This window comes from Terrapene carolina, unplaced genomic scaffold, assembly GCF_002925995.2.
Source record: "Terrapene carolina triunguis isolate 2854851 unplaced genomic scaffold, T_m_triunguis-2.0 Scaffold23, whole genome shotgun sequence".
Lineage (NCBI taxonomy): Eukaryota > Metazoa > Chordata > Testudines > Emydidae > Terrapene > Terrapene triunguis.
This window is the reverse complement of record NW_020664374.1, coordinates 5,201,411-5,226,193: the sequence shown is the minus strand read 5'-3', so window position 1 is coordinate 5,226,193 and position 24,783 is coordinate 5,201,411. Positions and strand designations below refer to the sequence as shown.

The window sequence follows — 24,783 nt, the reverse complement described above, 5'->3', positions numbered from 1 at the left end:
AAAAATGTGCTAATGTTGATCCTGGGAAGTATTATAATCCAGTGAGATTTACTGTAATACCAGAAATAGTAGCTGAGAAAATCATATGGATTATCACTTTACAATCCAGTGCAAGGAAGGCGCAGGGGGGAGGGATAGCTCAGTGGTTTGAGCATTGGCCTGCTAAACCCAGGGTTGTGAGTTCAATCCTTGAGGTGGCCATTTGGGGTAAAAATCTGTCTAGGGATTGGTCCTGCTTTGAGCTGGGGGTTGGACTAGATGACCTCCTGTGGTCCCTTCCAACCCTGATATTCTATGATATGCAAAGCAGGGATTGAATTGTCACGGAGCCACAATTCAGTCACTGCTTCTCCACGTTGTTCCATGGGATAGGAAGCTGGGCATAGTTTAACTTTCCTCTCCACATCAGGTCAGCTGTGCTTCCTTGCTCAGCTGTGTGAGAGGGGAAGTAGTAGCCCATCAGTAGCTGTTCTCCCCACCACATCCCGCACAAGATCTGGTGATGCTGTAGACCCCCACAAAGAAGTAAGGAGCCTTCTTAGGCCCTCTCAGTCAACTCCATGGGTACACAGCACGGCTCACTATAGAGTCCTAAACCTAGAATGATGAAGCATCTACAGTAGGTAAGAACAAATAGCCTGGTTCTGTAATTTATTAACAGGGCCCTGTACATTCTGCAGCACACTGAACCCAAATTCTGCAGGAGAGCCTTGATCTTGCAGTTCTGCTGGTACAGAGCTCTGCAGCAACTGAAATACCCCAAAAAACATTCACATAAAAGAGTTTTTTTCCTGAATGACGTGAATAACACTATAGATTATGTAAACTATACTATCTGAATGTTTTCCAATGCATTTTAAGATGCTGTGGAATTCTCATCTTATCAAAGAATGCACGTCTGACACACAGAAGAAATCAGAGGACCTTGATGAAGCATGTTGTGCCACCAATTATATACGTTCGCACCCACTTTTCATGGTTATTGGGAGACAATGATGTGCTCCAGCTCCTTCCAAGTTTTAGGGCTAGTCTACACTGGCTACGTTAACGTGGCTTGTGTAGTCGCGGCACAGCAGTCTAAAAAAACCACCTCCATGAGCGGCGCTGTCTACACTGGTGCTTGACAGTGCTGAAACTTGCTGCGCTCAGGGGGGTGGTTTTTTTCACACCCCTGAGCGAGAAAGTTGCAGGGCTGTAAAGTGCCAGTGTAGACCAGCCCTTAGTAACCTCTCTCTAGTCGGAGGTCGTGCAACATAAATCATCTGAGGCCCTATCATTGGTGATTAGGGGAATGCATAGATCCTTTCCTTTCCCCTGGCACCTGGCACCTACTCATCTGTTTCTCTTTCATACCACACCAGATGAAGGACTGATGGTGGTCAATGTATTTGTGAGTGAACTCAGAGGGACAAAATAGTGAGTTAGGAATGTTTGCAAGTGATCCAACATTATTGAGGGTAGGAAAGAGAGAGAGTTGGGATGCAGAAGATAACTTCAGGTAATTGGGCAACAGAAGAAAATTAAGCATAGAAAAGTGCAAGGCACTGTGGAGGGAGAATTTAATTTACTGTCATGTTATCATGGTTTCTGAATTAGTTGTGACTTCTCGGGATAAAGTTTTAGGCATCATTGTACAACATGAGATCATCTGGTTAATGTATCCTGGCAGTCAGAAAAGGTAAAGATGATGTTTTTGGTATTGGGTTCTTTTCGTATGTGTGACTGAGCTGTATTTGCAATAGATACACTTTGGTTATTACGGTAGCACCTATAGACCCCGAGTGAGACTTGGGTTCCATTGTGTTGGCACTGTACAAACACATCGAGCAGGCGACATGGGGTAGACAGGTGAAGTGACTTGCACAAGCCCATATAATGAGTCAGTGTCAGAACCAGGAATGCAACTCAGGTCTGCTGACTCCTCGATCAGTGCCCTTCCCACTGAACTATGCTGCCTCTCAGCTTATACTTCAGTACAAATAAATAGTTATAATTACAGTATATTAATTTTATGTTCTTTTCCATTTTTTCTTATTAATATTACATCTAAAGTTTTAGAAGAACAAAGCTTTTTATTGCTTCTTTCCTCTATGGTTACTTTACTTGTTCCCCTTTTCTTCTTCTCTTCCCATCCCTGGCTGTTTTTCTGTTACTTTTTACCAGGTCACTCTAGGGCAGTGCCCATTTGTAGTGAGGGGCTTCAAAGGAATTCTTTCTCAGAACATACCCCCTAATGTCAGCCATGAATTCAAGCAGTGTAAGTCAGGTCAGTGGAGCAGGAATTCATATGCTGTTCTCTTCTGCCTCTAGTTATTTAATTTTGAGGTTATTTTCTTTCTGCTTAGAGGCAAGTGTTCTACTGAGCATTATGGAGTTTCTGAGTAATTCTTGCTTTCAGGACCGTGCATCGTCTGTATTGTCTAGTATCAGCTCATGATGACAACAGCTTCCATTAGAAATTTACAGACACTCTCCCTTTGTCCAGACTTCAGCTGATCTCATGATTACAAAAATAGCTGTAGTCAGGTTTACCCAGAAAGGTACAATTTAATTTGGGGAAGATTTAGGCAAGAATGGGCATTTCCCACTTACTAAAATCTATATCTGTATCTATGTCCACAGAATATATTGTTTGTGAAAGGTGCCAGATCAACACTACTGGAAGCTAAAGTCCTTCATCCATTCAAGCAAACAGGTTCATTAATGACAGGAGCCATTCAGGCTCCCACACACTGTCTTGCCACTTTACTTTCAGCTAGGTCTGGAGGAAGACCCACCTATATAGATGACAGAGCAGGTTTTTTTCCCATTTCTATTTAGTCCTTGACCTCTTTGCTGAGGCTGCTGCCAATCAAGCATGCCAGTGGGTTCTGGGATACAGGTGATTCTGAAAAGTTTACACTATCTCACAGAACCTTTTAAGAAGTAGGCTCACACCACCAACGCATGTCACGTACAGCTAACAGCCATCAGATAATAATCTTTTTTTGGTCACTTCTGTGTTGGGAAAAATTCAAACCAATGACCTAGAAATTTCAAAATCTTTTTATCTTTCCTGTGAGCCAGCCAACCCTCACAAAGTGTTTTGATGCAAAGACTGAACTGAATAGTTTCTGAAATAGATTACCCTTCCACATTTTTCCCTTTCTTTTTGATTACTACTTAGCAACTTTCCAAGAGTCATGTTCTGCCATCAGCGAGGCTACTCAATATTTCACAGTTGATCTTTTAGTTGTTGTTGGGTGATAGAAGTCTGGCAGGATGGGAAGCCACACATGCTGTAATGCCCTGCAGGTCTAGAACCCAGACTTGCGCAGCTGTCAGGCAGCTGACATCTTTGTGCTATCACCTAGCAGCAGCTGTAATCAGCTTGCGCACCACCGCCCATGACCCACTATTGACACAGACCATGGGAGGTCCCACCTCAAGGGGTCTATAGGCAGCAGTCCTATGACTCCTGATTGGCTCCCTGCTCTATATAAACATAAGGGGTGTTCCAGGAAGTGTCCAGGTAGTAGTGTGGATTTCCTGTAGCTGCCACAGCCATTCCTTGCTCAACACCTGAACTCTTGACTTTGACCTTGGCTTGATTTGGACTTTGACCCTTGGTGTCGACTCTGGCCTGGAACCTGACTATGAAATCCTCTGCTACTCCCTGTCTCAGGTTTGCCCCTACTCTGACCTTTGGTCCTGACTGTATGTGTTGGGATCCTGACACTTGCCCACATTCAGAGTAAACAAAATGGTCTCTCTGGGATTACAACAAAGTGGAACTTGGGGATAGAGCTGGTCAAAAATTTTCCATCTAAATGTTTTTTTAATGTTTTGATGGAAATGTTCAATTAAATGGAAATTGTCCCACAAAATGCAGTTTTTGTTGAAAACTTTTAAAATTTTATCGAAAAAGCAGGGGGGGTTTAGGCTGGGGGGGGTCAGTGAAAACCTCAAAATATGGTGAAAATTAAAGTCACTTTCAGTGAATTTTTGCAGGAAAAAAATAGATTTTATACCAGTGCTGCTCAGGGCAATGGTCTTCACCATCCGGGCAAACATTCACCAGACCCACATGTACATCTTAGTGGGACATGTAGATACTGTCAGAATAGCCATACTGGGTACGACCAACGGTCCGTGTAGCCCAGTATCCTGTCTTCCAATGGTGGCCAGTGCCAGATGTTTCAGAGGGAATTGACAGAACAGAGCAATTATTGAGTGATCCATCTCCTGTCATCCAGTCCAAGCTTCTGGCAGTCAGAGGTTTAGGGACACCGAGAGCATGGAGTTGTGTCCCTGACCATCTTGGCTAATAGCCATTGGTGGACCTATCCTCCGTGAATTAATCTCATTTCATGAATCAGCAGAGGGTACCAATAAGTCCAGATCAAACGTCAAAGCTAGAGTGGGTTGAAATTTTTCAAACAAAACATTTTTTTTTGTCAAAACATTTTTAAATTACATTTTTTGGAAGGACTGTTGATATAGTTTAAACTTTTTTTGTGAAAAATGTCATGTACTTTAAGAAGAAAATTAAAATATTCTTTGTTATTTTCATTCCTAAGCAATCATCATTTAAAGTAGGCTACATCTTACACTTCTTATGGAATGTGGAGCTTGCCAAGCCAATTTGCAGCAGCCTCATCAGCAAAATATAGAGCCCTCAGACCACCATAAAATCTGGTCAGGGGGCAGTCACCACTCCAGTGTAAGTGGTGTGTAGTGTACTTGTGGTTACATGCTGCAGTGAAAAGCAGGCCACGTTCACACTGCAGTATGTAGTTACACGCCAAACACTCTGGCAGCTGGGAGGCAGTGGGGAAAGATTTCAGCAGCTCCCTCCTGCCAGAGCCTTCCACTGTGGTGAAGAAAGACTCTGGCAGGGAAGAGGTAGCGGGGAATCCCCCTGCCAAAGTGTTTCCCTGCTGCCAGAGTCTTTTCCTGATGCGGGGAAAGGCTCCAGCAGTGTGGAGCTGGCAGAGCCTTTCCCCACTGTATCCCTGCTGCTGGAGTCTTTTCTTGTGGTGGGGAAGGCTCTGGCATCAGAGAGCTGCCAAAGCCTTTTGCTACTGCCCCTGCCAGAGCCTTTTCCCACTGTTGGAGTCTCTTCCTGAGGCAGGGAGAGACTCCAGGAGCGGGACACTACACTGCTAAAAATAGCATGTAGACAGGGAGGCATGGCTTAGGAGAGTAGTATAGCGCCATGTAGGGTATGTACTTGTGTCTTTACTCTACTCATTTAACCCGTGCTAGGGATGCTAGGTGCGTATGTACTCTACATGCCATTGAAAGAAGCGTGCAGTGTAGATGTACCTTTAGTGTTGTCATAATTGAGCCTACAAATTTACCCTAATTGTAAGCTCAATTGTAAAAAGTACATGAAAGTTCATAAGATGTTATAACAACTTGTAATTACAGATGATGAAAAGTAGGTCAAGTTGCTTTCAGTAATGAATGTTTTAAACAGGTGCAAGAGAATCAGAGAGACTAAATTAGTCTGAAAAAAAGGCCACACTGCTATGATTCAAGGACTATGTTGAAATCATTCTTGGTAAAAATAGAAGATGTGGAATCAGAAACCAATGAACCAAAATTGGTGTGCTGGATATTAGGCCAAATTGGTGGACAAAATAATGAGGGGATGGACTATTCCATGCATCACTCCCTTTGTGGGCTCTTAAAGAAAGAGACTTTGGGAGGACAAGAAAGGAAGAACAGCAGAGGCTACTGGAGCAAGCTTCACCATCATGACTTGCACCCCCACTGTTTCCTTATAATCCAGATCCTAAGAGATGTCTTGACTAACCCGGGTCAGAGAGAGGGATTCCGATGACATTGCCATCCCTATCAGCTCCAGATCAATCCCAAACACCACCTGAGATGAAATAGGATTGGAGTTGAACAACAGCTCCAGCTCATGTAAACTCATTACTTCTCTTTTATCCAAAAGGACAATTACCATTTAAGACACTTGTCAAACAGAAAGGGAACAAGGGGTGTTATTAAAATGAAAGCTGTACTTAATACTTTACATTTCAAATGCTTTACCTGGTTTTTCTTCTTTTCTGTATCTTGAATAAAGGGTTAAAAGGATTTTTAGAATGTTTGTGCCATGGTACCAAAGAGGCTGAGATCTCTGTATACCAAACCTTGGTTACCACTGTTTAATGTTGGACAGTGATTGGGTTATGCTAAAACCTTTTGCCCATTTATTCTGTCTAAATCAGTGTCTCTCAACCTTTACAGACCACTGTACCCCTTTCAAGAGTCTCATTTGTCTTGTGTACCCCCAAGTTTCCTCACTTAAAAACTTACAAAATCAGACCTAAAAATACAAGTGTCACAGCACACTATTACTGAAAAATTGCTTACTTTCTCATTTTTACCGTATGATTGTAAAATAAATCAATCGGAATATAAATATTGTACTTACATTTCAGTGTATATTTTTATGTAGCCTGATGTAAAACTAGGCAAATATCTAGATGAGTTGACGTACCTCCCTGAAAGGCCTCTGAGTACCCCTGGTTGAGAACCACTGATCTAAATTTAATGCAACGGTATTTCCAAAGAAAAATGATAATATTCTTGGCTGACCTCTTGGGGCAGTGGCTCGTCAAACTGGCCTGTACTTGGAAGGGATCGCATTCTTCCCACTGCTCCAGATGGCAAATTCTGTCACTGTGTTTATTCCAAAGTAAGAACAAGGAAGGCAAGAGGGATGATTAAACATTTTTGTCCACCCACTGGTTGCTGTCTTAGGCTCTCCATTCCCCCCTCGGCTGGCCAAAGATACTCCCTCTGAGATACATCTTTATACCCTGATACAAACTAGCATTGCCTTTGACATAGTTACTGCTCCCCTGACATGGCTACTTATTACCTTGTACATGTTGGTTTGATTAAAACATTTTTATTTTGTTATTCTGACCTTATCTTTTAGGAGGGGTTAGTATGTTTCTCTTATCCTTGGGGAATGTTATCGGAATGTTCTGGTACCACTTGATATCGGGATGTGTTTGCGCAAGTACTTTGTGCTTAGCACTTTTTAGGAATGTGTATTTCTGCAATATCAGCCCTGTTCTTGCCAGATTGTGTGAACAGGTTCTGCCTTATACCAGGCCTCTGCTACGAGGTCTTATGTCTTAGGCTCTTTTTCTATTTCATTTGCTAGCTGCAGTAGCTTCATAAATAAGCAGCTATCTTTCCCACTGCCGACTGACTGTGATGTTCATGCACAGAAATGTGGAATGGCCACACGTATATGCCATGTATGCAGTAAACATGGCATAACCTAATGAAAGAGAGAGGAAGGATGATCCCATGATTAGGGCACTAGCCCGGGGCTTGGGAGACTGTGATGCAATTATCTGTGCTCCAGCACAGGCTTCCCGTGTAACGTTGGGCAAGTTGCATACTCTCTCTGTGTTTTAGTTCCCCATTTGTAAAACAGGGATGATAGTACTGCCCTACCTCCTAAGGGTGTGTTTTCAGGTTAAATACATAAAGATGCAGTCATGGGGGGGCCAAGAGAGATAGCCAGATAGTCTTTTTCCTACTTGGACTGGCTAAGAACATTCTTTTGTCATTGTCTTAGAGAAATAAATGCTCCCTTGGCCAGGGAGAAGGGGAAGGAAATTGAAGACCTCCTTCCTCCCCCATCACAAAAAGTTAGATTCCAGATCTTCTAGGTTACAGTAATTAGGTTGGATGTTTGTGTATCAATTCCACAGTACTTCTGCTTACTAGACTAGAATGAAGGGCATTCCGAGTATAGCAACATGTATGTATATCTGTGGCTTAGTTAATGGGGAGGAAGCTAGAACTAGGTTAAAATGTTTTATGGTTGCAACACTGTTCTGTCTTTTTATGTACAATAACCTCTTAAGGAAGAGGGAGAGAAAGTAGATAGCCCCTTTTCTGCTTTAAACTAAGGTACAAATGCGTGGAGAAGCTTGATTTTTTTTCTGTGCGATTCAGTTATATAAGAAACATAACACATATCCAGAAAGACCAGACCTCTTTCTGGTTTTACACCCTCTGTATGGAATTATTCTTTTTTAACCTTGTGAACTTTTTAATGCAGTATCTAAAATCTGCTGTTAAACAACCGAGAGGTCCCCACGTTCCTACCCCAAATGATATATTCTTGTTTCTAATGTGTTATAGTTGTGAGGCTATTCCCAATATTTCCAGCCAGGAAAAAATATATATTGTTGATGAAGTAATCACCTGACATATTTTTTCTTGAATAGGAAACACTTTCCTAAGACACATTTGTTCAGGTATGGCAGTGTTTTGCACTGACATGTCTTTCTACTCTCAAAAGGTAATTTAAAGGGAAAATAGTCTCTTTGTGTGTCTTGTCAGTGTCAAATCGGGCACAGAAATATTGAACATACTGTACATCCCTTAAGATATCCTTGCCTAGAGTGAAAAAATATTGACTTTTAATCATTTGTTTAAAAATGATTTGACCTCCACAAGAGAATTTTTGATCTTTGAAGTATTAAGTATAACCATAACCAACCTACTTCTATTAGCTCAGAGATCACAGAACTCCAAGGTGTTTTGCTGGTGATACCGAGCTGTATTACAATAATATCTATACACAAAGAAGATTGCTCTTATCCTGTGGTGTTGAAAGGTTAAACAGTTGCATCTTTCTGTATTTCTCCAGTATTGTAAGCTCTTTCCAGGAGATGTAGCCAATGGGAAAACTATCTTGCCATCATATAATGGTTTTCTTATCTTAAAACTGAACACCATCTTGAAGGTGTAAGTGTGAGATTTAGACACAACGTTGACTACAGGTCTTATTAAGAGTGAATTATTGTAGCTCTCGAACCTTATTTGCTGTATTTGTCTCTGTAGAGAAACCTCTGTTCAGCATACTAGAAAAGATTTGCTTGGGTGCTCCTTTGAAAAGAATATATTCATGTTTTCAGTTCCATTACCGGCCAGTTTGTCTTAACTTGTATTAGTCTAAACAAGCAGACCTGCTACATTTAAGGATATAATTTTGTGTGGTTTTAAAAAATCAAGAACATGGGGCAATGAATTACACCTACAAGAGGATCTATCTAATTCACACTTCAGTAAAGCCTCCTTCTTTGTAGTAACATCCAAGACAAGAGAATAGAAGCATCATCAGTGGCAACAATGGAATTTATATGGCCAAGCCTTGAGAAATGTGTGAGCACTGTGACGTCACTAGCATTGACCCCATTCCTGCATCTGGCAATCCATAAAGCTCACTAATCTGCATGGGAGCTCCCTCATCTAAAGGAAGTTCTGATGTGCTAATATAGTGAATACTACAGCTAAGCTTGTAATTAAGTTGTCCATTGTAAAATCCCGTTTGCACACATCCATAATTTTCTGAAAAATTCACCTTTTTAGCTAACTTCCCCTCGTCAGTCTCTGTCCAAAAGTGAATGCTTCTGGGAAGTTTGGGCCCTTTCTTTTTGAGTTAGGTGGGGTGCCCCATCTCAAAAAAGGTATATTGGAATTAGAAAAGGTTCAGAAAAGGGAAACAAAAATGATTAGGAGTATGGAACAGGTTCCATATGAGGAGAGATTAATAAAACTGGGATTTTTCATCTTGGAAAAGAGATTATTAAGGGGGGATATGAGAGGTCTGTAAAATCATGACAGAGAAATTAAATAAAGAAGTGTTATTTACTCCTTTTCATAACACAAGAATTAGGGGTCACCAAATGAAATTAATAGGCAGCAGGTTTAAAACAAATAAAAGGAAGTATTTTTTTCACACAACGCATCGTCAACCTGTGGAACTCTTTGCCAGAGGATATTGTGAAGGCCAAGACTATAACAGGGTTCAAAAAAGAACTAAAGTTCCTTCAGGATAGGTCCATCAATGGCTATTAGCCAGGATGAGCAGGGATGGTATCCCTAGCCTCTGTTTGTCAGAAGCTGGGAATGGGTGACAGGGGATGGATCATTTGATGATGACCTGTTCTGTTCATTCCCTCTGGGGCACCTGGTAATGGCCACTGTCAGAAGACAGGATGCTGGGCTAGGTGGACCTTTGGACTGACCCAGTATGGCCATTCTTATGTTTTTTATGAAGGAGATCACTTTATTTTTTTTAAAAAACCCTAACACTTTTTGCGGGAGGAAGGGACTATGGAGCAGGGATACAAAAAAGATGGCTGAAGTTGAAACCTGGTATGTAAATTGCCTTAATTGGGGACTAGAGGCTTTGCTAGCTTTGCAGAAAAAGTGGATTTGATTTAGTAAGTGCATGCATACTTGCAAACGGCACATTGTGCATACAGAAAACACAAATTCTGTAAGTCTTAGGGGTGAACATTTTGTGAGAAGAGCTGGGTGCATAATTTGGAGTATGTGCACTTTTCATAAAAGGTTCTGAAGTCCTGATTGTTACTTTTTAAACCGGGCCCTCTTGCTCTCTGCCCAGCTCTCTTGTTCCTGCACATATTTCTGTTTTTTAGAAATCTTGATCAATAGAATATGTATATGATTCAAAGGGTAAGTCTATACTTGAGCTGTAGGTGTAATTTCCAGCATGTGTAGACATACTTGCACTAACTCTGATCGAGCTAGCATGCTAAAAGTAGAAGTGCCAACAGCAAGACCAGCTAGCCGCCCTGAGTATGTGCCTATGATTTCAGACAGGATCATGCTAGGGCAGGTAGCCCACCTGTTTCTTGTGGCACTTCAGCTAGACTATTTGTAGCATGCTAGCTCAATCAGAGCTAGTGCAGGTATGTGTGCCCCCACTGCAAATTACATCTACAGGGCCAGTGTCGACATATCTAAAATGTCTTAGCTTTTGGCCTTTGCACCCAGAATGCACTGCAAATTGCAACTCTAGAGTTGGGAAATTTAAAAGAGATGATAGAGGTTGTGGTTTGCAAAGTTTGAGCTAGAACGTCACCTTATATCATTGGGCTGAGCACCATTGACTCACTGAACTTCAGCAATTTACACCGTTTTAGGATTTGGCCCTGTGTCTGGGTATGCTTGACTGTTATTTAGTCAATCTGGTTTTGTGTCAGTCCTAGCTAACTGTGAAGTATATTTTCATTTTGTCCTGCTTCTGCCCTGCTGATTTTTACCATCTTTAATAATATATACCTGTGCTGGATGCTGATTTTTCCATTCAACCTCTCAAGGGGTAAAGATAAGCTTTAGTTTCCCCACCGGTTTTTAAAACTTTTAGCACATTGTTGGAGAAACCTATAATCACTTTAAATGTTTGATGGGAAGGAACAAAAGAGAATTTCTCATACCTTATTTATCTTCAATTTACAAGAACCTGTTTTTTTAATGTACCGTACTTAGTTTGAATTTTATGCAGCCATGAGAACAAACTAACAAGAATCAGCAGGGATCACTATTTCTTTTCTTTTGTATTGTATTTGATGGCAAATACCTATGCATTGCTTGGACAAAGTTTTGCATATAAGTGAAATTCACTCCTCTATTAGGGGGAAGAGGCACTACAAGGACAATGCACCACTTATGCCCCACATTAAGCCCTATTTTGCAGGCATAAGTGGAATGTAAGTGATGCATAGAGTAGGTCTTGTGCTGGCCCTCTGCACAGGGGGATGGAATGTCAACTGTGGAGGGGAAAAAAAACAATTTGCAGCTTGCTAATTATAGGAATGAAAAGTGTCCATATTCACTGTTTCAAAAACCCATTCACCTGTGTCAAGTAGGAAAACTTCCTCAGCTAATAGGGGCAAGGAGATTCCAAGCAGTTTCTTTCTTTCAACAAGAGATTCCCTTTTGACAGAGGAATCCTCAGCTGCTTCATTAGAGCACCTGTAAGTTCCCTTTGTACCATCCCAGTGATGCAAATGGGACTTTTCATGCCAGATCCTTGGTCCAGGTTGTTTCTAACCCTTTTGGTTGTGGAGAAAATTTTCCAAATGTGAACTGATGCATAGCTACCTTCCTGAGTCTTCTAACAGGCAACTCTGGTGCCCCTGCTCCTGCACCTACTTTTGCCAAACCACATCTGCAGAGTGAAACTGTTAAGTCTCTGGTCATTTTCACTCTGGTGCCATTCAGAATCCTGTGGACAGCTGCAAATTTGACAAAGCCTTGTCAATTTCACCCTAAAGCTACAGAAAGGTCAGAAGCAGATCCTAAAGACACCCAGGAAAGAGGGGGACCCCCCAAAACCAGTCTGGGGAAGGGGCAGAGCTACAGAAAATCTCCTCCTAGTAAGCAAGAGTCTGTCAAGTTAGCAGAGACCTCCCACACCTTTCACTGCAGCAGGGACCTGAGTATAAGGAAAGCAGTGGACATACCCATCAACCAGGAGGCTCTGGAATGTGGGGAGGGGACAGAGAGCTCCAACTTTCCAGCAGCCATAGGAGTGAGCTTCAGATGTAACAGACATCTAATACTCATAGGCTGTTATAACTAATCAGGGGAAAACTCCCTCCCTAGAGGAACCCTTCTCCATTGCAGGCAGCTGAGGCAAGGCTTCTTACCCAGCTTTCTCACCTGGGACTGCCCCTGGACCTTGCAGGTGTCATCCCTTCCTCTCATTTTTTGTATCTGCCTCTGACGAGTAGGTTTAGGCCTCTGGTTAGATGGTGGCTGCTCGGTTTTTCAAGCCCTGTCCATATTGCGCCTCAAACATATACAAATATCATACAGCAAGGCAGTGTATTTACATGTGTTTATGAAACACATGTGTACTGTACCTGTAATGTATACATTTTTTGGGGGGGGAAGCTTGTTTCAAATAACACACAATTTGTGGTATAAATAGATTGAGGCAATCATGCTTGAGTAGTCTCAGCCTTTATCTGAACTACTTTTTGCACCACCATTCTGTGATATGTGCTCTGGAAAGGTGACTGAACTGTGAATCAGTCTGGAGAGTCTGTTATAATGATGTACTATTTTGGCAGTAAGTGGAGCAGTTGCTAGTGATGGAAGTTGAAAGCAGAGCTCTTATTCTAAATTTTGCTTATTTAAGGACCAAGTGTTGCAGTAGAACTGGCTGAATTTGACACACAAGAGGGTCAGTGGACTATGACATTTAATTCTGTTACACTCCTTTTTTTATATATAAATATACTCACCAAGAAGGTTAAGTTATAGGAGGTGAAAATGGGTGAGTCAAGCTGCACTTTGAAAAAAAAAATCCTTTCAGTTTTAGCCTTTTTATTTTTGTTAAAGTAACTCCTGAAACGTAAATCCTGAGATTTTTTTCCCTTCCCTCTTAGTACAATAAGTCAAAGCTACGTAGTTAAGAAATGGCACTATAAACTGCTTTTTCAATTGTTTCCTTTGAACAGGCAATGTTCAAACAGTTCTGGAAAAAAGCATGTGCAAATAATTATCCACCAAGAATTTCTAAATACAGTATTCCTTAAACACCCCCCACAAAAGTCATATTGCAATGAATAGGCTGGAGAACGCCACTATTACTGATCTTAACCAAGGACTTACAGTATACTGTCTTGGAAAGTTCACAATTTCTACTTATGCACTTTGGCACCCATGTTATGACACCACAAGGGTGCACTTTGAGATTTGGTGCGTTTGGATTTTCTTCTCTTTTTTTGAACATTACAGAAACCTGTTTAAACAGAGAGTTGATCTGTATAAGGATCAACTTTGGTTAGCTATATTTGTTAATGATCTGTAAAAGCGGGGAGAGCAAAGAGTTTCCTTAGGACCATTTAGCTTGAGATGGGGGAAGTTCAAAGCTCCTTACCTCCCATATAGCATCCAAGTGTACTGGATAGAAGTTTGAAGGTGGGTGTGCCACAGATACAGGTGAGATTGTGCTTGCCAGGTTTGTGATGACCATTCTGTCTCCAGCAATGTACATTTTGCAGTTTGTTGTTAGTCATTTTGTTTGATTTTTATGTACAGAAGATTTAAAGCAGACATTGTTATGATGTTGAGGTACAGCCAGTACCTGCTTAAGCAAAATGTGACAATAGAATAAATATATGTTAAAAAACTTGTCACATTGGGCAAAGCAGCAATATCGATAATATCAAACATGCATGTCTGGGTGTGAATAAGCACAGAATGAATTCATGTCATCTTTTTGCTCCATTACACTCCATTTGTATGTAATTAGCTAATAACTTTCTGAGTATTGAGTTAGGTGTCCCCAGATTACAGCAAAGTAATAGTCAAATCTTTTTTTTTTTTCATTCTGTGTGAATATTTTAGCTAGCATCTGACAAAGATGTAATTGCTTTGCTTTTAGTGAAGGTATTACCTAGATCAGAGTGTCAGACATACCCACACAGAGGAAAGAAATACAGGCACATGTGTCATTCTAGAAGTGAATGTCTGTGTGTGAAAGAATAGTAGAAGGAACTGCTGAATGGAATAGTGTTAGAAATCATTATGATGATTCAGCAGCATTAGCTGCTAGTGTTCCTCTTCCTAAATTCCAAATCCTATGTTCTTGCTCTGTTTTTGTTTGAGAATTTGAAAGCCACATGCAAAGCCAAGGACTGATTAGTTTTAAAGAACTATTATGCTAATAAACTTAGAACATAAACAAAATTACACTTGTTAACAATTCTGGGGACATGAATGATTTGAGGCCTAATGGACTGATAAGCTGAAAATGTTAAAAATAATTTTTGCCTAATATTGGTATCAGCTTTAACTTGGAGAAGTATTGACTTTGTTTGTATTCCATCAAAGCTAACGTTTGCTTTCTTTGCCCAGACCCACTATACATGAAAAACTTCATGAGCTGTTGTTTCTCATTATATTGGTCAAGTAACAAAGCTATTGCAAAGTTAAGGCTTAACTACGCAGTGGGGTGAGCGCACTGACATGCACAAGACTCATGACTGCAGGTTAAGGGCTTCTCTACACGGACCAATAAAAATGCGCATCATATTAATGCACTTTAGAAAATACAACTCCTTTAGAGCGCATTACTCCACTGTGTAGAGAAGCCCTTAATCTGCAGTCATTTGTATCGTCTCTATTGCTAAATGTTGGGTTTGGTTAAAGGGTAGTTAAAAAAAATATATGTGGGTGGTAAATTTGACTATACTTAAAACTGTTATAATCTGGCAGTATCATTTAGGGTATGTCTTCACTACCCGCCGTATCGGCGGGTAGCAATCGATTTATCCGGGGTCGATATATCGTGTCTCATTAAGACGCGATATATCGATCCCCGAATGCACTCACCGTCGACTCCGGAACTCCACCAGAGCGAGCGGCGGTAGCGCAGTCGACGGGGGAGCCGCGGCCATTGATCCCGCGCCGTCTGGACCCCAGGTAATTTGATCTAAGATACTTCGACTTCAGCTACGCGAGTAGCTGAAGTTGCGTATCTTGGATCGATCCCCCCCAGTGTAGACCAGCCCTTAGATTCTTAGATTCTTAATATGCAATTCTTTAATCTAGTACTCAGGCTAAAAGAACAAACCATAGGAGAAAGGAGATCTGGTTTCTATTCTCTGCTCTGCTGTTGATGCACTGCAAGACCCTGGGCAAGTCACTTAAGGCCATATTCAGACATTCTCATGTGGAGTAGCACCTTAATCTCCAAAAAGTTCCATTTATTTCAGTGGAACTACTATCAGAGTAAGGTACTACTACACGTGAGTAAGAGTGTCAGCTTCTGGCCCTTAATCTCTCTGCCTTATGAGCAAACAAAGAGTAGTGTTCCCTACTTTGTGAGGGTTAGTTTATTCATTTTTGTGACCTGTGTTGAGATCTTTTGACGGAAGGAATTTTAAAATGACGAAGTTACAAAATATCATTATACACTTGCCAAGAAGTGAGCCTGAAGCAAGAAAACAATATTAGTAGTATTGTGGTAATGCCCAGAGGCCCCATTCATGGATCAGAGCCCCATTGTGTTAAATACTTTGTCATTGTCATTATGAATGACTATGAATGGCCGTGAATAGTCATTAGGCCAGGGAAAAAGAGTGAGAATGGCTCTATAGCTTGGTGGTTAGTTCACTTTCCAAGAATGTGTAAGACCCAAAATCAAGTTCCTGCTCCAATGACTCTTTAATTTTTTATAAAAAGCGAAACAGCTTCAATAGGAGAGACTGAGGAAAAACCTATGCCAGAATACTCCAAAGCCCAGTGGTTAGCACATTCACCTTTCTCCTCAGTAGTTAAGAGGGGGAAATTGAACACCCACATCCCAGGTGGGTACCCTACCCACTGGGCTAAAGGCTACAAGGATGATGATCAGGGCCGGTGCTACCATTAAGGCAAAGTAGGCAGTTGCCTAGGGCGCCAAGATTTGGGGGTGCCAAAAAGCGGTGCCTTTTTTTTTTTACAGTATTCCTATGTCCCCTCCCCGAGCACGCGGTTGCTGCTCCACTTCTCCCGCCTCCCAGGCTTGCAGCGCCAATCAGCTGTTTGGCGCCGCAAGCCTGGGAGGGGAGGAGAATTAGAGCAGGGGCGGCGTGCTAGGGGAGGAGGCGGAGCAGAGGTGAACTGGGATGGGGAGCTGCCGCACGGCTCCCTGGGGCGGGGAGCTGCCGCGGGGGGGCGGGGGGGCGCCTCAGGGCACAGCGGGGGGAGCTGCCGCAGGGCTGGGGGGAGGGGGGGCGCAAGCTGGAAGTTTCGCCTAGGGCACGAAACTTCCTTGCACCGGCCCTAATGATGATGTTCTTTCTTCCCCACCGCCCTCAAGCTATTTTGTGAATCTAGTTCCCCTTTGCTTTTGTTAAAATTTTGAATTGGGTCAAAATGAAATGTTTTGTTTCAACATTTCAGAACCGTTGCGATTTCTCAGTCTGGTCGAAACGTTCAATGAACTCAATAGTTTTTGGTGTATAGTTTATTCACCAAAAAAATGTTGCTCAGCTCTAGTCACGAATGCTTTGTGTCTATGGTTATATTATATTAAAAGGAACTCCTCCTTTCATGGTGCATGCATATCTCCCATGGAAGAGGCGACCATTCTTTTCCTAATTCTCTTCTACTGGGGGACTAGAGCCGATTGGAGAAATAAAAAGCTACGGTAGATTCAGAGTATTTTTTGATATTTCTGTTTGCACATATAAAGGAAAGATTGAGATGGTAGTCAATACTGTTCAGAGTTATAACCGTGCATTATTAGTTACTAAGCAACAGGACACAACAGGTAGTAACTACCTGGGAGATTACAGCATTGCTCATGTGGCTTTATACAGCAAGAAGGCCAAAGAAGGAATGGCTGTATCCACTTTCAGTGTGCAGTAATCCCCTAGAAATATGTTGTCTCATTGCCACTTGCAAATGCAGTATACAAATAAAATCAAGGAAAGCAGCCAGATCTAACCATATATAGAGTGTTATTGACAGTAGTCTGACATAATTGACAACCAGTTGGAAACTTCATTTGTGTCTGAAGTTCTAAAGCTGTTTGAGATATACTTATCTCATAAAACTGGAAGGGACCTCGAAAGGTCATCGAGTCCAGCCCCTTGCCTTCATTAGCAGGCCCAAGTACTGATTTTTGCCCCAGATTCCTAAGTGGCTTCCTCAAGGATTGAACTCGCAACCCTGGGTTTAGTAGGCCAATGCTCAAACCACTGAGCTATCCCTCCCCCCGGTTTCAAACTGGAAAACTATTCTGCTGTAATGAATTTGAATAAGTGTTATTACTGTTTTTTATGTGGTTTGCTGGAGTTCCTAGAGGCCCCAATCAGGGGTTAGGGCTTAGCTGTAATGCACTCTGTACACACAATCATACCCCAAAGAACTCACAGTCTATCTTATGGCCATATAAAACATGTGGATTAGATGAATAAGTGGGAAAGGGAACAATGAGGTAACAGTTGTAGTAGGAAGAGAGCCTGAAACATAAGCCTTCATATCAGAGTCCTGGTATGAGGCAGGACCTGCTCACAGAATCTGGCAAGAACAGGGCTGATATTGCAGAAATACACATTCCTAAGAAGTGCTAAGCACAGAGTATTTACACAAACACATCCCGATATCAAGTGGTACCAGAACATCCCGATATCAAGGATGGTACAAAAACATTCCCCCTGGATAACAGAAACATACTGACCCCTCCTAAAAGATAAGGTCAGGATAATAGTAAGTAATAAAAATGTTTTAATTAAACCAACATGTGCCAGGTAATAGCTAGCCATGTCAAGGGGCAGTAACTAATTATGTCAAAGGGTACAAACGTAACTTGTTTGTATCAGGGTATAAAGATATATCTCAGGGGGAGTGTCTTTGTCCTGCCAAGGGGGGAATGGAAAGTCCCGCCATTCACTGAGCTGCGTCCATTGTCACGGGCATACATGTCTTAGTATCCTCGTAGCGTCTACCATGTGCTATTACCGTGTTTTGTCAACAATAAATCTGGCCTGGCGCCTTTGCACCTTAGTGGATCTTGTGGTCATTGGGCAGTTCGTTTGAGGTCTGCTGTGCTGTCTGTCTGTGCAGAGCTGGAACAGCACACAGAGAGAACACACACACACACACACACAACTGAACATCTAACCAAACTGGTGACCCACATGTACAAGATAATAACTAAACACACGCACGCAGCCGAACATCTAACCACAACAGTAAAGCTGAGTATGTTACAGTACAATAAATAGTAATCTCAAATCACCAAGTGGCTAGCCTAATAGTCCTGTGTCATTGGCACAAATTGTCGTTTTATGTGTAAGAAACCAAAAGAGAGAAGAAACAGCATATACTAGTCTAGAGAGTGTAGTTGAACCCCCCTCTCCATGTTTGTCAGTCTACATTTTTAAAAATGGCATGCAGTTTTCATAGCTCTTCTAAAGGGAGCCTGCAAAAAAGGGAGGTTGCACTTTTTTCTTTTGCCTCCTTTTGATGTATAAAAAACATCTGAAAGTTTTGCTTTAAAAATAAAATGAATAAATAAATAAAAGTTTGATGGGTGAGCAGCAAGGGGGGAGCAGAGTTATTAGTTTTTCACATAAGACATCCAGGTCTCGTCTGCCCTGTAATATTCTAGACAAGAGAACTAGTGACATCAAAAAAGTCAAGAGAGTGGGAGTTGAACAACTGAAAGGGGAAGCAATTTTTAATCAGACTGTCTAAAACACATGGGAGGATTTTGGTTCTTTTGTGTTTGAATGTTTATTCATTTTGTTGACAACTATTTAATTACTGATTAACAGTGGATAAAAGACATTTTTGTTAAAGATTCAACTCTCTTTCAATTAAGGTATGATATTTCACAATAAATATGCTCTGAACAATTCAACAGATACCCTAGCAAAACAAGGGAAGACCATACTTGACATCCCTGATATTTGGAAGGTGAAAAACCAAGAACTTGAAAAACAAAAGCTGAAAGAAAATGAAAGAAGGGGAAAAACCTAAACAAATACTTTGCCTCGGTTTTGAATGAGTCTAATGAAGAACTTAGAGGTAGTGGTAGTGTGGCTATGGGTAATAAGGATATGGAGGTAGAAATTATCACAGGCGAGGTAGAAGTTAAGCTCAAACAGCTTAAAGGGACTAAATCAGGGGGCCTGGATAATCTCCATCCAATAACATTAAAGGAACTGGCACATGAAATTGCAAGTCCAATAGCAAGGAATCTGTAAACTCGGGGGTCGTACCTTTTGACAAGAGAATTGCTGATATAGTTCCTAATTTTAAGAAAAGGAAAAAAAGTGATCCAGGAAACTACAGGCCTGTTAGTTTGATTTCAGTTGTATGCAAAGTCTTGGAACAAATTTTGAAAGAGAAAGTAGTTCAGTACATAGAGGTAAATAGTGAGTCGGATAAAATACAACATGGTTTTACAAAAGGTAAATCTTGCCAGACCAACCTGATCTCCTTCTTTGAGAAGATAACTTATTTTTTTAGACAAAGGAAACACAGTAGATCTAATCTACCTAGATTTCAGTAAGGTATTTGGTACAGTTTCACATGGGAAATTATTAGTTAAATTGGAGAAGATGGGGATTAATATGGGAATTGAAAGGTAGATAAGGAACTGGTTAAAGGGGAGACCACAATGAGTCATACTGAAAGGTGAACTGTGAGGCTGGAGGGAGGTTACTAGTGGAGTTCCTCAGGGATCGGTCTTGGGGCCAACCTTATTTAACATTTTTATTACTGACCTTGGCACAAAAAGTGGGAGTATGCTAAAACTTTTTGCAGATGACACAAAGGTGGGAGGTATTGCCAATAGGGAGTAGGATCAGAATATCATAACAAGAAGATCTGGATGACCTTGTAAACTGGAGTAATACAAATGGGATGAAATTTAATAGTGTAAAGTGCAAGGTCATGCATTTGGGGACTAACAACAAGATGTTTTGCTATAAGCTGGGGATTTATCAGTTGGAAGTGACTGGGGTAGGAGAAAGACCTGTGTATATTTGGTTGATCATAGAATGACTATGAACAGTCAATATAATGTGGCCGAGAAAAAGGCTAATGCTGTCCCAGGATGCATGAGGTGAGGTATTTCCATTAGAGACAGGGAAGTGTTAGTACTATTTTACAAGGCACTGGTGAGACCGCATCTGGAATAGTGTGTGCATTGCTGGTCTCCCATGTTTAAGAAAGATGAATTAAAACTGGAACAGGTGCAGAGAAGGGCTACTAGGATGACCAAGGAATGGAAAACCTACTTTATGAGAAGAGACTCAAAAAGCTTTGCTTGTTTAGCCTAACCAAAAGAAGGCTGAAGGGAGATACAATTGCTCTCTATAAATACATCAGAGGGATAAATACCAGGGAGAGAGAGGAGTTATTTAAGTTAGGTTCCAATGTTAACACAAGAACAAATGGATATAAACTGGTCATCAACAAGTTTAGGTTCAAAATTAGGCGAAGGTTTCTCACCATCAAAGGAGTGAAGTCTTCAAAGGGGAGCAGAGGGGGCAAAAAACCTAACTGACTTCAAGACTGAGTTTGATTAGTTTATGGAGGGGATGGTATGATGGGACTGCCTACAATGGCATGTAGCCCATCGGTGACTGCCAGTAGCAAAAATCACCAACGACCAGTGATGGGACACTAGATGGGGAGGGCTCTGAGGTACTACATAGAATTCTTTTCCAGGCATCTGCCTGGTGGGTCTTGCCCACATGCTCAGGGCCTAACTGATCACCATATTTGGGGTCAGGAAGGAATTTCCCCCAGCTCAGATTGGCAGAGATCCTGGGTTTTTTTTTGTCTTCCTCTGCAGCACAGGGCATGGGTCACTTGCAGGTTTAAACTAGGGTAAATGATGGATTCTCTGTAACTTGAAGTCTTTAAACCATGATTTGAGGACTTCAGTAACTCAGTGAAAGTTTGAGTCTATTACATGTGTGGGTGGGTGAGGTTCTGTGCACTGCAATGTGCAGGAAGTCAGACTACATGATCACGATGGTCCCTTCTGACCTTAAAGTCTCTGAATCTGAGTAAAAGAGAACATTTTCAGCCCTCTTATACACTATAAAGAATTTTTAAAAGGGCACAGGCCAATTTTATTTTTTTTAATTCCCTTTCTTTGTAGGTCACACTCAAGCATAATGGGTGGGATTGTGATGTATAAATTTGTATTTTGTTTTATTTCACTGTAAACTGACTTCACTGGGTGTTTTTTCTATGTTTCTTTCCAGTGGAGTTTTTACACTGTGATTTGGCTTCAATGAAGTCCATACGGCAATTTGTGCAACAGTTTAGAGCAAAGAATTGTCCACTCCACGTCTTGGTGAATAATGGTGAGTTCTCTTTCACCTTCTCACATGCTTACTGTAAGACTTTGACGTATTGGGTTCTTTACAGTGCTTCACATTTCAGATACTTTATTTGAACCAAACAACAAGATAGCAATTGACTCGGTCACTGCTTGCAGCCTTGTCAGCACTTCAGTACATTTTAAGAGATATCTCAGTTTGCCAGCTCTTTTGATTGCATTGCAAGTGTCATGATACTTGTGGGTTTTTTTTTTAATTAAAGCCCAAGCTTCTGGAGTCACGGAATTACAAGAGAATTCCAGCATTCATTTTTTAAAAAGTTTCTAGCCCTCATGGTTGTGGAGAAAAACTGGAAAATGTGACCCAAAAAGTTCAAAAATCCAAAGGCAGATAAAAAACCCAACTTGTGTTTGTTTTTTGTTTGTTTTAATCTCAAGATTTTTGGGGACTAACTCTTGACGTTTTTGAACATTAGGATTAGCAGTTCTAACTATCTAATGTTTTTATAACCATGGTATCTTCAGGATCCAGCCCAGAAAGAGATTATTTCTTCTGTCATTTTTATTTTAAAAGCCCCCTCTGTACTAAGCACTCTGCTGTAAAGGGAACTTTTCATATAAGCTTTTAACTGGAAGCAAATCCTCAACAAACCCATGCCCCCTCCCCACTCACTTGGGGCTGTTGTCTAAGCCCTTCAGTGCTCACACACTGTTTTTTCTTTCCCCCCAATTATTTGCCTGAACCGTCTCTCAATGAAGACACAAGGGAGAAAACCGAGAAATCCAAAAGGACCCACACTGTTTTCTCTTCCCATACAACTGTCCTGCCCTGCTGAGGGCAAAACAAACTAATAATTTCACCTGCATTACATTAGATGATTTGCTACATGCACTGATGTACTATAGGAGCTCTTGATAGTGCAAGCAAACTGTAGCTCACGCAATATTAAAATGAAAATTTAGAGTTTTATTCTATGGAGTTAATGTAAATGTGTACCAAATCTTAACTCCTTAGCTCTTCTCTTCTGCAAGTGTCCATAAAGAGAACCCTCTCCCCCTGCTGGGCATCTACAAGAACAAAATGTTGACCGCAATGGACGGGATTCTTAAAGTGGAATGGATCTTGGTGTTCTTTTAAGAGAAAAAAAAACTTCTGGATTTCATAGAGTTGTCTGCCAGAAGGGGCCATTAGCTCTATTAGATCTATTCAGACCTCTTGATTGAAAGGCTAACTTCCACCCTAGCTGCAGCCTATGCAGTAAAAACAAACACCCATACTGTAACTGTATATTCTTGCTCATCAGAGCAGATAAAAATCATTATAGGCCCAATTTTTCAAATGTAGATGCCTAAAGTTAAGCATCTAAGTAATTATTTAGGCATCCGAATAAAAATGGCCTGATTTTCAGGGGTGTCCAGCTCCCAGTGACATCAGCGGGATTTGTGGATGCTCAGAAATTCTGAATATCAGGCCACTTTTACTCGGATGCTTAAATATTGCACCTAAGTTTGAACATTTGGTCCATAAACTATGTAATTATTCAACTGATCTGTGGCATATTAATAATAATATCTAGCTCTTCAATAGTGTTTTTCATCAGTAGATCACAAAGCTCGTTACCAAGGAGGTCAGGATCATTATCTCCTTTTTGTAGGTGGGGAAACTGAGTCACAAGGAGGAAAAGTGACTTGCCCAATGTCACCCAACTAACAGCAGTGAAGCTATATTAGAATCCAGATCTTCACAGTCATAGTCCAAAGCACAACCACTAGGCCACATTGATATCTGAGACAAGGTTGACAAAGGAACAATGATGGTAGGGAGAGAAGTAAGAAATACATGCTTGATCTTGCAAATACTACTGAGCATATTACTCATAACTTTATGTAGTTCCATTATTGCCTTGATTTGTCCCATTGAGTTATAGGACAACCAAAAGTATGAAACACTACACTTGGTAATATAATTGTGTTTGAAGGATTAGACCCTAAAAGAGTGGCTTTGGGAAGATGATAGCAAGCATCTGATTTTCAATGCTGTTAATTTTTGCTGTATTACTACATGGGAAACAAGGAGCCTGACTATTACATCAAAGTCCATCATCTTAAAAATGTTATTCTTTGATGGATTTAATAAAAAAACGGGATACAACACCAAAGCCTCTAAGTCCAAAATATAAACTTTAAAGAGGCTTGACATACGGTGCCCTGAACTAGTTTACATTTTCATGACCCCCAAGAAAGGCATTTTATTTAATTCATGCTCAGTTACTGTTGCCCAGATAAATTAGCTCTTTAAGAAAATCCTTTCAGAAGCTGTAATGAAATGGATGGCTTATCTTTGTCTTTTACTAAGGCTATAACAGAATCACAGGAATAATCATCTCCAGAGCCGCTGTAAAGGCTCCATTCTAATAATTAGGTTAGCCTCTGACAATCACATGGTGAATCACCAAGCTTCCGCTTCTGGGGGCTTGTTTCCTATTCTCTTCAACATCTGTTTTAGCTCCTGTAAATAATCTGGCATTTGTCTGACATTAACAGGGAAAGTCGGTAGGTTCCAACACAGTGAGCATCTGATCCTTTGACACCAAGAGAGAGGCTCCCAGTGACCTTGGATTAGTGCTGAGTGCATAATTATGCCCAGAGAGCCATTGAAGCTAATTGATTTTTATTTTCCTTTTTAATTTTGCATTCCAGTGTCTTCACTGAAAATCCATTCAGTGTGATTTATATTGTGTTTAGGGAACATGATTCATTCATAGATTTTAAGGCAATAAGGGACCAATATGTTCCTAGTCTCTGACCTCTCTCCACCCTCAGACGTTGTTGTTCTTCCGCCTCCCATATTCAATCACAAAAATACCAGTCACTAGAACAAGGGCAATGCCGGCTGTAATTCTGCTTTGGACTTGTTCTGATTGGATTACAAAGATGCGTGTTTGCATGTTTTTTGTTAAAATATTTGATTGTCAAAACATAAACATTTTACATGAATATTAGGCAGTTTGGGGAAAATTAATTTTCTCTAAGGAAACTTTGTTAATGTGCAGATCTAAAATAACCCATTTGTGAAATTGTAGAGTTCTCTATATTGTCAAATATTTTTAGTTTAGCATTGAGAGCCTGATCCTGAAAGT

General features: G+C 40.9%; 1 protein-coding gene across 1 annotated transcript in view; it reads left to right on the top strand.

Moving 5' to 3' along the window:
• The window catches only part of LOC112113620 (dehydrogenase/reductase SDR family member on chromosome X), a 227,248-nt gene that overhangs the window by 133,423 nt on the left and 69,042 nt on the right, over nucleotides 1-24,783 (top strand). Inside the window, exon 4 of the mRNA XM_024209969.2 lies at nucleotides 21,567-21,668. Coding sequence (XP_024065737.1) covers nucleotides 21,567-21,668 — 102 coding nt within the window. The remainder of the gene's footprint in view (nucleotides 1-21,566; nucleotides 21,669-24,783) is intronic.